Below are 14165 nucleotides of genomic sequence, written 5' to 3'. Positions count from 1 at the left end.
CTCCAACCATCTTCCCTGGCTCATTCTGCCCAGGAAAGTTTGGTACATCCCCCCCCCCCCCCGCGCCCCAATCAGGTCAACCAGACTAAGAATAGGGGGAGATGTAGGAAGGCCTGAGAGTTCGAGGGGGGGGGAAGCTGGAAACTGGTTTCCCTGAAAATTTCCCCCGTCTTTTTCACTTAGGGTGGTTGGAATTTTTTAAAATTGTGTTTTTGAGGAGGTGGTAGGTGTTTAGAAAAGGATGTGGGAATGGAAGGGGTAGATGAGTCAACCCTCTTACAAGATTCCAAGGGTGGTGTGTTACCTGATCCTTTTCGTGTGTGGAGTTCAGGGGGTCGGGAGGTTTGGCCTTTATTCCCATATTCAAAGTTGGAACCTCCCCCAAAGTAAGAATGGAGTTTTAGTACCACTTGTGGCAGGAATCCTGGGGGGAAGGGGTCCTTTTTTCCCTTTTTCTTTTCTTTTTCTCCTTTCCCCCCTCCCCCTTCTTTTTTTTTTTTTTTTTTTCTTTTTCTTTTTCCTTTTTTTTTTTTTTTTTTTTTTTTTTTTTTTTTTGGGCAACTCACACCTTTCCACATACGCTCACCCAAAAATTAAACACCAAGATCCTCTAACTTGTTTGGATTGACTGATGAAGACATAAAGCCAGTTACACTCTATGATTTTTGAGGTGGAGTGAGTGGTTTTTCTTCATTTTTAAATGGCCAAATGACAGCTTGACCCAGTTTGCTTTCCAATCAAAGGGCATTTTTTTGAATGTCTCTTTGTGGCGCAAGAGCCAACGCAAAAATGATGGCGGCTTACAATGGCGGTACATCTGCAGCAGCAGCAGGTCACCACCACCACCATCACCACCACCTTCCACACCTTCCTCCTCCTCACCTTCACCACCACCATCACCCTCAACACCATCTTCATCCGGGGTCGGCTGCTGCTGTACACCCTGTACAGCAGCATACCTCTTCGGCTGCTGCGGCAGCCGCAGCAGCGGCCGCAGCTGCAGCCATGTTAAACCCTGGGCAGCAACAGCCATATTTCCCATCACCGGCACCGGGTCAGGCTCCTGGACCAGCTGCAGCAGCCCCAGCTCAGGTACAGGCTGCCGCAGCTGCTACAGTTAAGGCGCACCATCATCAGCACTCGCATCATCCACAACAGCAACTGGATATTGAGCCGGATAGACCTATTGGATATGGAGCCTTTGGTGTTGTCTGGTGAGTATCAGAAGAAAAACACAACTTCTTGTGGTTTCTCCTCATGGTTCTGATTGGGAGAGTCATTCCACATGGTTTTCTCCATTTGACCAAAGTGGAGCAAGCTACTGAACTCACTGTAGGAAACCACCCTCACTTATGAGGCAAAGAGGCCTAATCCGTTGCCTGTCTAGGCCTATGCTTTTGAGTCATGGCAAATTTTGGTGGAGCATCTTCTCTTGAGTGACACACATAAGTTTGTTGACTACCAAACTTTCCTATTCAGAAAGTCAGCAAGCCACTGAATGTAAGATCAGTAGATCAGTGTATGAAATACTTATTCCTACAAAGACCTTGGTCATCTCTTATGGGTTTGATTTAGTTTAGATCAGTTGCCCAGTTGCAGCAAATGCCAATGACTGACCCATCTTGATTCCTTTGGAATAATCTTGTCATTAGGATATTCTTTGGATGATTACTTTCTCATCCTTTACATCTTTTCATGCATTATTTTGTGATCTCGATCCCCACAAAGAAGATAGGTTTCATAGTTGAACCAGTTAAAATCACTGCCTGAGTGGTTTATTTTAAACCATAAAGCTACGGTTGGGAAGTATGTAGCTTTAGCCTTCTGATAAGAATGCATTAAATATAGCATCACACATGAGTACCACAAATGAGGTTAGTAGACTGTAGCTATGCAGTGGCCCACATTTGGTACAATGTTTTAGTGTCACTTAGTGCCTCTTAAGTTGCTTTTATCCCTTGGTCAGTTGCTGTTGTAGGAAGTATACTTTTTAAACAAATGAAACTGCTTTATTTTTGCTAGTGCTAGGATATTTTTAAAAGTCTATGGATTTTTGAAATGCAGCATTTCTTCTCTTTGCCCTTCTTAGGAAGATTAGCAGTTTATAATAAAATGTATTTATTCCTATCAAAAAATAGAGTGAACTGGGTTTTATTTTTTAAGAATTAAGCATTCCAGTGTAGATAGGTAAATTGATATTTTCATTGCTTTCAAAAATAGATTGTTAATGTCTGGAAAACCCCCCATCACAACAGGAAAGTGAACTCTGGAACTAGCTTGGTAAATATCTCCTTTGTCCTTGTTTTTGAGACTAAAATTGATGAGTACCATTTGCCTTATAACTAGCTATCTTTGTAGTTCAGATTTATAATCTAGACAACTAAATGATCTGATTCTTCATCTTCTTCCTCTTTCTCTTCTTTTTTTTTTTTAAACTAGTAGAGTCCAGTTTTTCTCAGCTACTCTCCAGGGAGGTTGCTGCTGCTGCATTTTCCTTTCCAAGGTGTGTGAGTTTCCTAATGGGAAAGAGTATATCTGATAATGGTACCTCTTTAGTCACTTTGCCCAGAGACCTCCCTGTTTCTGCCTTCTTCTATTCCTTCTATAGCCTATTCTTAGGAATTTCACTGTGAACTTCCATTCCTTGCCTAACCCTTGCGGATTTCCAAGCCTTGGGGGCTAAGAGGAGATACAGGAAAAAGGTTGTTCCTTTCTTTAAATTTTGTCATTGAGTATGAGAATTTGGATTTTTATTTTTAAGCTCTGAATGCTCTCATTTTAGTGTCCTGCATTCAGTACTAAGAACAAGGGATACTGAAAGGGAAACAGGTTGCAGCATTCTTGAATATATTCTAAATTATTGAATTTATTCTAATTATTCTTTATTCTTAATTATTTTTTCTTAATCTCTATTATTCTTTATTCTAATATATTCTTGAATATATTCTAAATTATTCACTTACATTTATACCAAGGTAGTGTGAAGTAGAAGTTTATAGAAGTTTTAACTTCAAGTTTGTGGTAAAGGAGAAAAACATTTTTTAAAGGGTCAGGATGGTGAAGAACTTTTCACACAGCATACATTCTAGTAGTGTGTAAAATGAATCACCCACATCTGAAAATCTCAATGTGTTTGATTTGAATCCATTCTAGAGTTTCTTTGAATGACCTGTGGAATATAACATGGACTTGATGTTTGCCTCTGTGTACCATCCTCTTTTGAATACCAGTTGTTTCATGTTTGCCTTGTCTCTGACTACATTTGTCAGCCCTTTGAGGGTAAGGTCTATATCTACTGACTTCTTTTTCTCCCCAGCACCTAGCACAGTCCTAGAGTGCTTGGTTAATTAGTGTCCTGGATAGATCCTTCTTTTCACTTAAACGACAAATTTATTTCTCACAGTTCTGAAGGTTAGAAGTCCAAGATGTGGGTGTTGGCAGGTTTGATTCCTTCTGAGGGTTGGCTTCTCGGGTTATAGGTTGGTCATCATCTCACTGTATCCTTACATGGCTGTGTCCTCTGATTGTTTGGTCCTTTTTGTTTTTTAACCAAATTTTTCTAGTTCCCTTATTGAGTATTTTTATCAACTATTTCAGGTAAAATACAGTTTCATATGAAAAAAAAGAAAAAGAGTTCCCAGGTGTGTGTTTTTAGTATGCAAATGATTTTCTATTTTTATATTTACATATTGATGACTTGCTATCTGAATTTAATTACTTAATGTATTTGGGATTTAAGTGCTATTTGTTCTGAGTAAGATTGTTAAAACTAGAGATTGAAAATCAAACCAGTGTGAATTCGCACTAGTATTCTGAAACCCAAGATATTGATTAGGTTTTTTCATTTACTGAAACAGGATTTTTCTTTTTCATTTAAGAGGCATCTTATGAGTCTGAAATAACTGTTTTCTAAAATGATTAAAATGGAGCATAAAAATATTCTTCCAGTAATACATCACTTGATTCAATGCACCATATAACTACTTGGATATCATAATATCCACTTAGATTCAAACATATATTCATTAGTGCATTTTGCAGGTATTTTTCTGGCATTGCATATGACAAGGAACCATATCTGCTCTTATTTCTTTTTCTGGACATGCACTTAGGGATACTATTTGATGGTTAAAAAAGTGACTTGTAATTTTAAGGAATATTATTTTTGCATGTAGACAAGAAGAGGTATTTATAGAAGTAATGCAGCATTTTATTTTATTTTTTTTTATATTTATTCTTCCATGATGCAGCATTTTACCATTCAGATTTATTATGGAACAATTTAGTTTACTTGACTTGATTTGTCTTTCTGCTGAATTTAACTAGTGGGATAACTTATCAATATTGGACATTTGTGTAAAAGAAGTGAATTACCCATTAGCTTGCTGGTAAAGATGGTGCTTTGACAGTTCAATTAAAGTTTCATTAACAACTGTCTGCTATGTTTTATCTCCAGTTTACCTGGTAATATTATCATGGGGTAGCTTCAGATACATTCATTGCCAATGATAGGGTTGCTTATGGGTTATCAAAACATTTCTAATTCTACCTTTGTTATCAGATGTCAAGGCTTCCAGATGGCCATATGGACATTTTCATAATGCAAACACATAACAGCCTACAAACAGTAACCTCACTCATTTGGTTAAGAGAATGTAAAATGTACCTTTTTGTACACTGTAGTGCACATTTGCCAGAGAAAAATGCTGTGCTTCAAAGGTGTGACATCTCTGGGACAGAGAACTTCAAGTGGTTACAAAGTGTGTACTGCTTAAGAGTTGCAATAAGTTGACCACATGAGAGCATTTTTAGGACTGCTAAACTGCAGTTTTTGACATTGGCGATGTAAAATATAGATTGGATTAATGGCACATGCTGCCTTGATAAAAGTGAGTCTGGGAAAAGCTTTTATTTGATAAAATTAGTGTTTGGGTTTTTGACTTGTCTGATTAATTAAAAGATCAAAGATCTTGGGATTCATTAAGTCTGTTGTCTTTGTACTTCAAGTAAAGTTGGAGAGCTTTGAATTTTATTATTCTAATACTTTCAGCAGGTTACTTTTATCTTTCAAAACTTAAGCTTCACTGTAGTAATATTTAGTTACTAACGCTGTGATCTTGATAAATTATTTACCCTTTCCGTTCCTCATTTATAAAATGGGGATAATGATAGTGCTTATCTCAGGATTGGTATGAGGATTAAATGAAGTAATCCTTATAAACCAGTGAGTATGCTATCAAGCACACAGTAAGCCCTCAATAAATGTTCTTATTGTAGTTATTGTTGGTAGAAAAATCAAACCTTTGTTAATGTGCATGGAACAGTCTCCATAGATTTGTCAGATTTACCTGGTGAAATCAACATGCAGCTGTGTTTGGAGGCATGACTTTAAATATCATACTGTCCTCTTAGTTGTACTATATGCAGGGAAGTAAAAGAAGGTCGAATTCATATCCAAGAAGCAAAATTCTGTTCTGTTTTCTCATTTAATTAAAAACTAACAAAAAATTCATGTTATTATGTGTTTGGTAGGGGTTCTAGTCAGATCATTGGCACTGATTTAGAAAGTATTATAGACTTATGTATTGGGAAGTTTTATATACTGGGAAGGGAACTATTTTTTTTGCTTCTCAGAATGTAGTGAGTGAAGGACAGGCTTTTTGTTAAAGTTCAGCTTTAGTGGAAATTCATTTTACTTGTGTTTGGATGAGAAAGTGTGAATTGCTAAAGAAGTGCTAGTGAGGTGGGGAAAATGTGTGTGATTTAATGAAAAATTATTCAGTGTAAACCCTTATGCATGGCAGAAATTGTCTAGCTTGTTCATCTTTCTTGTGAAAATTAGACCCCACCCCCCCACTTGATGTTTTCTCTGATCCTTTTACTCTATAAATAACAAACTATAACTTTAAAATATGCGCTCACTTTGGGTATGTTTGGGGAAACTCATGGAGTTAGTTGCATCAGAAAGAGTAGTATACGCAAATGTATTTTAATATTAACTGTTTTACAGGTTAAGAATCTGTAATGTTGAAGTTTCTCTACTACCAGCCAAGATTAACAGCTACAGCTGGATTCTTTGGGGTGTCTGCTTTGTGAAAAGAGCTTTGAAGAAGCAGAGCCTACACCATGGTCATAAAGTAGAGAAAGAAAAAAAAGAATGAAAGTAGCACAATCTAATGATATGCACCAGTTTCTTGGTGATTGAAACCCCATAGCCTGTAACACTGAAAATCATTTTGAATTTAAGCTCTTGACAAGATTATCCAAATTATGTTCACAAAACACAAAACCATAGCACACACACAGAAAAGAAACTTATTTTATGCTTGGGGAGAAATTTCCTATTATACTATTGAAACCAGACTAGAAAAAGAAGATAGATAATTTTTTTAAAAAGGCATTTCAGAAACTTTGCCTTTCAAAAGAAGCTAAAACAACGTCTTTCTAAATATTTTAATCATCAGTTAGTATCTCTGGTGTAAGTACAGAAAGAGAAATAGTAGGTGTTCTAGTCAGATATAGTTCCCTTTCTTTTGCTATGCTAGAGGAGAATATTTGTAAAATACATTAACTGGATGTATGTTTATAGAATCTAAATTCTACAATTTTACCCTTTAAGCAAAGGCAACTATAGAAATGTTCCTTGGTATAAAAAGTTCTTTACTGGAGTTCTGGAATTTTTCATTACCTTCACAACTTGGCGTGGCAGAGTTACTGATTTTTATAGTGTAATTGAGTGGCTATCCTTGATGGTTATTAGACTTGTCGATGTTCTAGCAATTCAAGAATCAACTGTTCATATGCTGTTTTTTCCTTAATATGCTGATTTGGTTACTTTGATAGAAATCGTGATGAAAAAGTTCTTTACTGGAGTTCTGGAATTTTTCATTACCTTCACAACTTGGCGTGGCAGAGTTACTGATTTTTATAGTGTAATTGAGTGGCTATCCTTGATGGTTATTAGACTTGTCGATGTTCTAGCAATTCAAGAATCAACTGTTCATATGCTGTTTTTTCCTTAATATGCTGATTTGGTTACTTTGATAGAAATCGTGATGACCAAAGAAAAATTTCCATTTGTCATCTAACCAGTAAATGGAATAAAGCTGGTGGGTAGAAGCTGTTTCATTAGAAGATTGTATTTGGATTTTAGTTATGATTCCTTATGCATCCATCATACTACAATGAATTATTTGTTGACTGGGTCATCTAATGTACATCAACAATGATTTCCTAACTAAAATAGCTCCTCAATTTGATCCTGTTGTTGCTTAGGAGTAACAGAGTGCCTGAGGCAATGGTCATAACTGTCAATGAGCATGTGACTAGTCATGATAGATTTCATTGGTAGTTCTGACATACTTAGCCAAGAAACATTAATTAACAAGAATTCTGGCACTCTGACATTATGGAAAGATGACTTCAAAAGGAATTATGATGAGATTGAACTTTAATATTTAGTTGTCGTGGTGTGAGTAAAGGTAGTATGTGCAGGGATGTCTGCCATGGTGCTCTTTACCTAAACCCAGTTTCACCTCTGTGTTTTAAGTTAGTTGGGCTAATTGAATCATATCTACTATCTACAGTGAAAGTTTCTGACACTTTTGGAACACGCTAGTCCATGTATTTTTATTGTCAACCTGCTATGGACCAGCATTCTTGCACGTAGTAAATGAGGATATTTAGTTCTATGAATAACTTTGTAAACCTTTATCAAGCTTCTTTTGTTATCTCTGTTGTACTTGGTATTGAGATATGGGGATATTTAGGTCTTGATGTTGCCTTGAAGGAGTTTACAGTCAAGTAAATAGTATGAAAAAAATAGTATATCCCTACTTTCAGGGAACCCAGTATCCCTTCCTTAGTGAAGAGTTGAAACTAAATTTGAAGTATTAAATAAGGATATATTATTTTTACATTTTCTTATAAAACCCATTTATTTTGTGTTGACTGTTTATCAGACACTCTTTTGGATAATAGAGATTAAAGATTAATCTCTCTAGTGGGGGAGATAGATTTGTACATGGATAATTATAATTCAGTGCCATAAATACAGCAGTAGAGATAGTTCCTGGACATTATGGGAGCATAAAGAAGGAATTTTTATGGAAAGCATAGACACTTCCTAGAATAGGTAATACTTAAATTGTGGAAGAAAGCCTTCCTATTTACAAATAAATGAGCAGTCACTTTCTTCCTACATGTAAATTTGGTATTACTATTCCAATACCACTTTACCTTTTTAAAATTTTTAGAATGACAATGAACCAGTGGGAAAGGGCATTCTAAGTAAATGCAGGAGACCACAAGACTGGAGTTAATGTCATGCTGAAGAGTTAAGGCTTAAGGCATAACTGGTATGGCAGGGTTGGAAGGGCAAAAATCTTACTCTTTTCATAAATAAAGCACACGTCTACATACACCAAATAAGGGATATACAGCACACCCGATTGGGGGGAGCTGAGGGAAGGGCTGGGGACTGGAATGGGAAAGTCAGGAGATTGAATCAAATATGACTTTCCTATGTTCATATATGAATACATGACCAGTGTAACTCCACATCATGTACAACCACAAGAATGGGAAGTTATACTCCATGTATACATATGTCAAAATACATTCTGCTGTTATGTATAACTAAAAAGAACAAATAAAAAAATTATCAAACAATTAGGGAACAAAGAGAGATATACAGAACCCTTATAATATTAAAATTTCACAAGGGGAATGGTTAACAAAAATGTCTTAAAAACCTCCTTAAGAGATGGGGAATGAGAAGAGATTGAAACCCTCCCTGCAAATGTCAACTATTGAGAGTTTTTAAGTAAGACAGTGACTTGGTCAGATTTAATTCTGCTTTATAAATAGAAGGGTAGAGATAACTCAGTCCCTCTAAGCCTTACAGAATATTTTGTTGTAGGTGAAGTTACTGGAGGTCCAAGTAAAGAAAGCACAGTCAGGTAAATGTATTCACAGTGAATGACAACCCAGTATGGTGGAAGAGTGTTAGGATGGAAGTGATCTTTGCTATAGATAAAAAGTCACAGAAAATGAGAGTAGAGAAAAATCCTTTGCATTTATCAAGTAGATTATTGATGACTGTTGAGGAATTGATTGTGTGTGATTCCTCCCCCTTGCATGTGTATTAAAGGGAGGAAATCATATATAACATACATACACACATATATATAGCATATTTTATATACACACATATATAACATGTTAGATTATATTGTTTTAATAAGTGTTAGCAGCACTTTGTTTTTATGAATAAAATTCTTTCAAATCTTGGGTTTTGTTTTTAGCTTAATAAACCAGGTAACTTATGTTTATTAAGTTCAAGGTGCCATTTCCTTGGGAAGAATTTATTTATATATATGAATGATAAGATAATAGAACATTAAACTAGTTAGGAGATAGTGTTCTAGTTCCAGTCTTGCTGCCAGCAGTCCTAAGACCTAAAGTTATTTAAGCTTTCTGAGACTTGGTTTGCTCATTTATAAAGTTCTATGTTTTCTAATATTCTGTTATAAAGTGACCTAAATATTTGTAAAGCATAGTGGATTTACTTGTGGGCAACTAAACTGCTAGTGACCACAACTAGCAGACAACTTTCTCTTTTCAGGACTATGGAATAGCTTGATGAATAACTTCTAAAATTGTTTAAAGGAAAAATGAGATAAATATCACCCTGTTTCAGTTTCATGACTTCTATATAAGAGTTTTCAAATTTGAGATCAGATTTTAAATGTTCAGTTGTTCAAAAGACTTGTATTTTTGATTGGTGAAGAATATGTATGTTGTGGTTCAACCATGGAGGACAGCCTGCCTGTTTGTAAATGGGCAGTCAGTTCTTTCCTATATGTAAATTTGATAATACTGCTTTCCTGTTAGTACTTTACCTTTTTAGTGTTTTAGACTTATTTTCTTTCTTTCATCTTCCCTTCCTGCCAGGGATTGAATCCATTTACCACTGAGCTACACCCCCAGCCCCATAATTGGTTGTTTTATTAAATATTTGGAGTGATTTAAAATTTTTTATTTTTATTTTTGCAGTGCTGGGGATCGAACTCAGGGCCTCGTGCATGCTAGCCAAGTGTTCTACCATTGATCTACATCCCTATCCCTGGTTTTTAAATTTCAAATAAAATCTAATACTAAGTGGGTTTTTTTGTTGTTGTTTGTGTGTATGTGTGTATGAGAGAGAGAGCGGGGTGTGGGGGAGAGAGAGAGAGAAATCAGGCAAATTGATTTGGGGAGCCAGAGCTTAATCTGCAAGTCAAATAAAAATATTTTTCTGGAGTCTTTTTTAAATTGTGAAATTGGGTAAGGGACTCACTAGTTTACAGATGGACCTCCCTGAAAATGACCCTTAACACACAGCTTTAAGGCTGCAACGGTTTAGGGCATACAATGCTTAGAGAAGGAGAGTGACTTCCCTAAAGCTCTTTTACAAGAGGAAAGGAACACTTTTATAGAAATGGCAAATCAGCAGATAAATCTTTTATTTATCCAGTAGATAAATGATGAAAACATGTTATGTGATTTTACATTTTCTAGCAACCACGGTAAAAAGAAAGAAGTGAAATTAATTTTCCTATTTGTATTTATTATATCCAACCTATTGTCATTTCATCCTGTAATTACTGTAAGAATGATTTTTTTTAATTTTTAAATTTTATTTTTATTTTTACAGACTGCATTTTGATTCATTGTACATAAATGGGGTACAACTTTTCATTTCTATGGTTGTACACAATGTAGATTCACACCATTCATGTAATAATACATGTACATAGGGTAATGATGTTTGTGTAAGAATGATTAATGATATATTTTACATTTTTTCATACTAAGTCTACAAAAATGCAATGTATATCATTTTCTTTTTTTAGGGTGCTGAGAGTTGAACTCAAAGTCTTGTGCATGCTAGGCAACTGCTCTACCACTGAGCTACATCCTCAGCCCTTTTTAAAATTCGAAATGGGATCTTGCTATGTTGCTTGCGCTGGCCTTATATTTGTGATTCTCCTGCCTCAGCTTCCCAAGTACCTAGGATTACAAATGTGTACTTTATGCATACAACACATCTCAATTTGAATTTAGCCACATTTTAGATGCTCAGTAGCCCCATGTACTGCCTATCTTATTGACCAGCACAGTTCTAGTTGGCCTTTATTGGATTTTATGCTCACTTCTTACCAATCACTATGAATGGAGATGATAGTATTACTTTTGGAGCAATCAGGCCCACCCTGGATCCGGAGATGAAGTTAGTTGTTATGTGACAGGGATGAGTGAGTATCGCTAGTGGATGCTGGGAAGGCAGTCATTAATGATCAAGGTAAACATTCATCTAATTTGTGGCAGACTTAGGAGACTTGACCAGGTGTACTTATAAAGGAAACAGGATTGATGTTCTCTGCAGTTGTCCTGTTTGCCCTGAGTTGCTTGAGCTATTTTCTTTTTTGAAGCCTTGTTTGCCTAAAGTAACAGAAGGTAAAATTCATACCGGATCATTGCCTTGTTTGTTTTCTTTCCCAATTAGAACAGATATCTCACATTGATTTATTTTCTTTCTTCACTTAGTGTTGTGGTTTTATTATTCAGATAAGATTCTCAGTCTTGTTTTCAATTTAAGTAATATAGAGCTCAGTGGTGTCAGGCAACCAAATCCTTATAGAGAAATAAACAAACCAGAAACTTTTTGTTTATCCATTCCTTGACCTAAAATTCTTGCTTTGAGCTACAGAAAAAAGGTGAAGAGAGAGATTTGAACAAATAGATAAAATTAGTCATTTGACCCAAATTGGAGCTTTCTTTTTTGGGGGGGGAGTGGTCTGCTTGGATAAAAATCATCCTCCAATTTACATAAGCAGGTGATTTTTCTTACATGCTAATTTTCTTAATGTACCATAGCAGAGAGCTACAGATTTGCAAATTGTTTAAAGTGAAATAAATCAGGTGACTTTATTTCACTGTATCATTTTACTAGTACTGAAGTACCCAAAGGGTGCAATTATCTGGTGTTGTCTAAGTCAACAGGCAATCTGGTGCAAAGATTTTTTTTCTCCATTCTTCTTCACCTCCATCTCTCTTCTAATTTTTTAAATAGGAAACTATGGATTTCTATAGTTACTTCAACAGGGGTGGAAATTTTGTAAACCTGATTACCAGTATGTGGGGGAAATTTGAACTACAAAAACTAGCAAGTAATGTGGGTACTGTGCAGAAAAGGGGGCACATGAATACTTGGTTTGGATTTGAATTGTCCCAGAGAATTATGTGAGAACCTTTAGCCAACCTTTAATTGATTGGTTTCCTCTGCATTCATTTTCCCAGGTTCTATAGGTTATAGTAGTTAAGGTTATTGTGGAGTTAACTGGGTATGTACCTACAGCCACAGTTCGAAGTAAATATATATTCTTTTAAAACTTCAAAAGTAATTAGTTACAACATGATTAAAACATGTCAATAAAAATTTTAGGTACAACAGTAGGTTTTAGCTATAGAGTCATGATTGATAATGTTAATTAATAAAGCACCTTTATTAAAACATTTAAACGTTAAACATAGTAATTAATGCTATTTAATTCCTCAGATGTCATTGTATTCATTTACTGATATGCATGAAGATTAAATTATATCCCTGCCCCCATCTAAATTTTGAAGTAATAATGAATTGGAATTGTATCATAATTTTAAGCAAGTAAAAGTTTGCCTCCCCCCGCCCCCTTTTTTTTTTTTTTTTTTTCCCCCAGTACTGGGGATCGAACCCAGGGGAGCTTTACCACTAAGCTACACCCCCAGCCCTTTTAATTTTTTTTAATTTTGAAACAGAGTCTCACTAAGTTGCTGAGACTGGCTTCAAATTTACAATCCTTTTACCTCAGCTGGTGGAGTGCTGGGATTACAGGTATGTGCCACCTTGCCAGACTAGCCAATCTTTTCATCCCAGTACTTCCCTATTATTTCTCTCAAGTTTAAGAAAAGTAGTTTAGAAGAACTTTTAGAACAAAAGCAGTTAAAGAGTGACCCGAGGATAGCATTTAAGTTCACAGGGACAGTCTGGTTTAGAAGTTGAGAGTCTATATTCTGATGACATACTTTGTTTAAATTCTGGTTCTACCCCTTCATTATCTGCAGGCAAATTATTTTAGCTCTCCGTACTTCATGGCCATCAGTATATCTAGTAAGAGTAGAGTTGTGAGAATTAAATGAATTAATATATATATAAAGTCTTAGAACTGTGCCTGGCACTATGTAAGTGTTAGAGATCATAATTATCAGTTTTAGTATAAGTGGAGAAAAAAACCCTGTATCCCCTGAAAACTTGGTAATTCAAAGACAATAACCAGCAGCTTTCATATGACTATTGGTAGGTATCAGATATGTGACTTCACTAGAGAATTTTGTCTGTTTTTGAGAAATTCATTCCAGTTCTAGAATGCCTTCCAAATGTAAATTTCCTTTAGCACATAAAAAGGAGGATTTTGCCTGTCTAAGTCCCTCTCTGTATTATCAAGCAATATGTTTATTGTGGGACACTTTAAAAATACAGAAAAGCCAAAAGGCAAAAAAGAGTTGTTTGCATCTACAACTCCAGAGATTATCTTTGGTGGCATTTAGGTATGGGGGTTTGGATATATTTGTAATATTATTAGAATTAGGATCATGATCACACTATATTTACACTTTTGTATCCTATTTTACTAACATTCTATAGGTAGATTTTTGACCATTTATTTTGAGGACTTTTTCATTGTCACAAACCTAGAGTTCTACCTGAAAGGAATTACAGAGTTGAAGATACTTAAGACTCTGTCTAGTCTAATTCCCTCATTTTATAAATAGGAGAATTGAGACCCAGAGAAGCTACGAGATATGTTCAAGGATACACAGCTGGTTGAGGGCTGAACCTAAACTTGCTCTTTTGCTGCTATAGCAGTAATAATACTAGTAGTATTTCAAAGGACAACTAAGTGTCCTTTGAAAATGGAGCAAGTGTTCTTGTAAAAGCATAACAAAATGAATAAAGATACTTTATAAATTAAGCCAAGAACAATGCATCCGAAAAAAATCATAAATATTTAAACTACTCTGTTGGATGTTCTGTTTGTACCAGTGACTCCCAAGTTTTCTGGTTTAATGTCAGGAGATATGTG

General features: G+C 35.5%; 1 protein-coding gene across 1 annotated transcript in view; it reads left to right on the top strand.

The window, feature by feature from the left end:
• The first annotated feature begins 564 nt into the window (after window positions 1-564).
• Window positions 565-14165, top strand: part of Nlk (nemo like kinase) — a 139969-nt gene continuing 126368 nt past the window's right edge. Inside the window, exon 1 of the mRNA XM_047546043.1 lies at window positions 565-1214. Coding sequence (XP_047401999.1) covers window positions 757-1214 — 458 coding nt within the window. The 5' untranslated portion in view covers window positions 565-756. The remainder of the gene's footprint in view (window positions 1215-14165) is intronic.

Source organism: Sciurus carolinensis, chromosome 3 (genome assembly GCF_902686445.1).
Source record: "Sciurus carolinensis chromosome 3, mSciCar1.2, whole genome shotgun sequence".
In the NCBI taxonomy this organism is placed as follows: Eukaryota; Metazoa; Chordata; class Mammalia; order Rodentia; family Sciuridae; genus Sciurus; species Sciurus carolinensis.
Note: the sequence above shows the minus strand (reverse complement) of the source record. Positions and strands in the feature narration are given on the sequence as shown.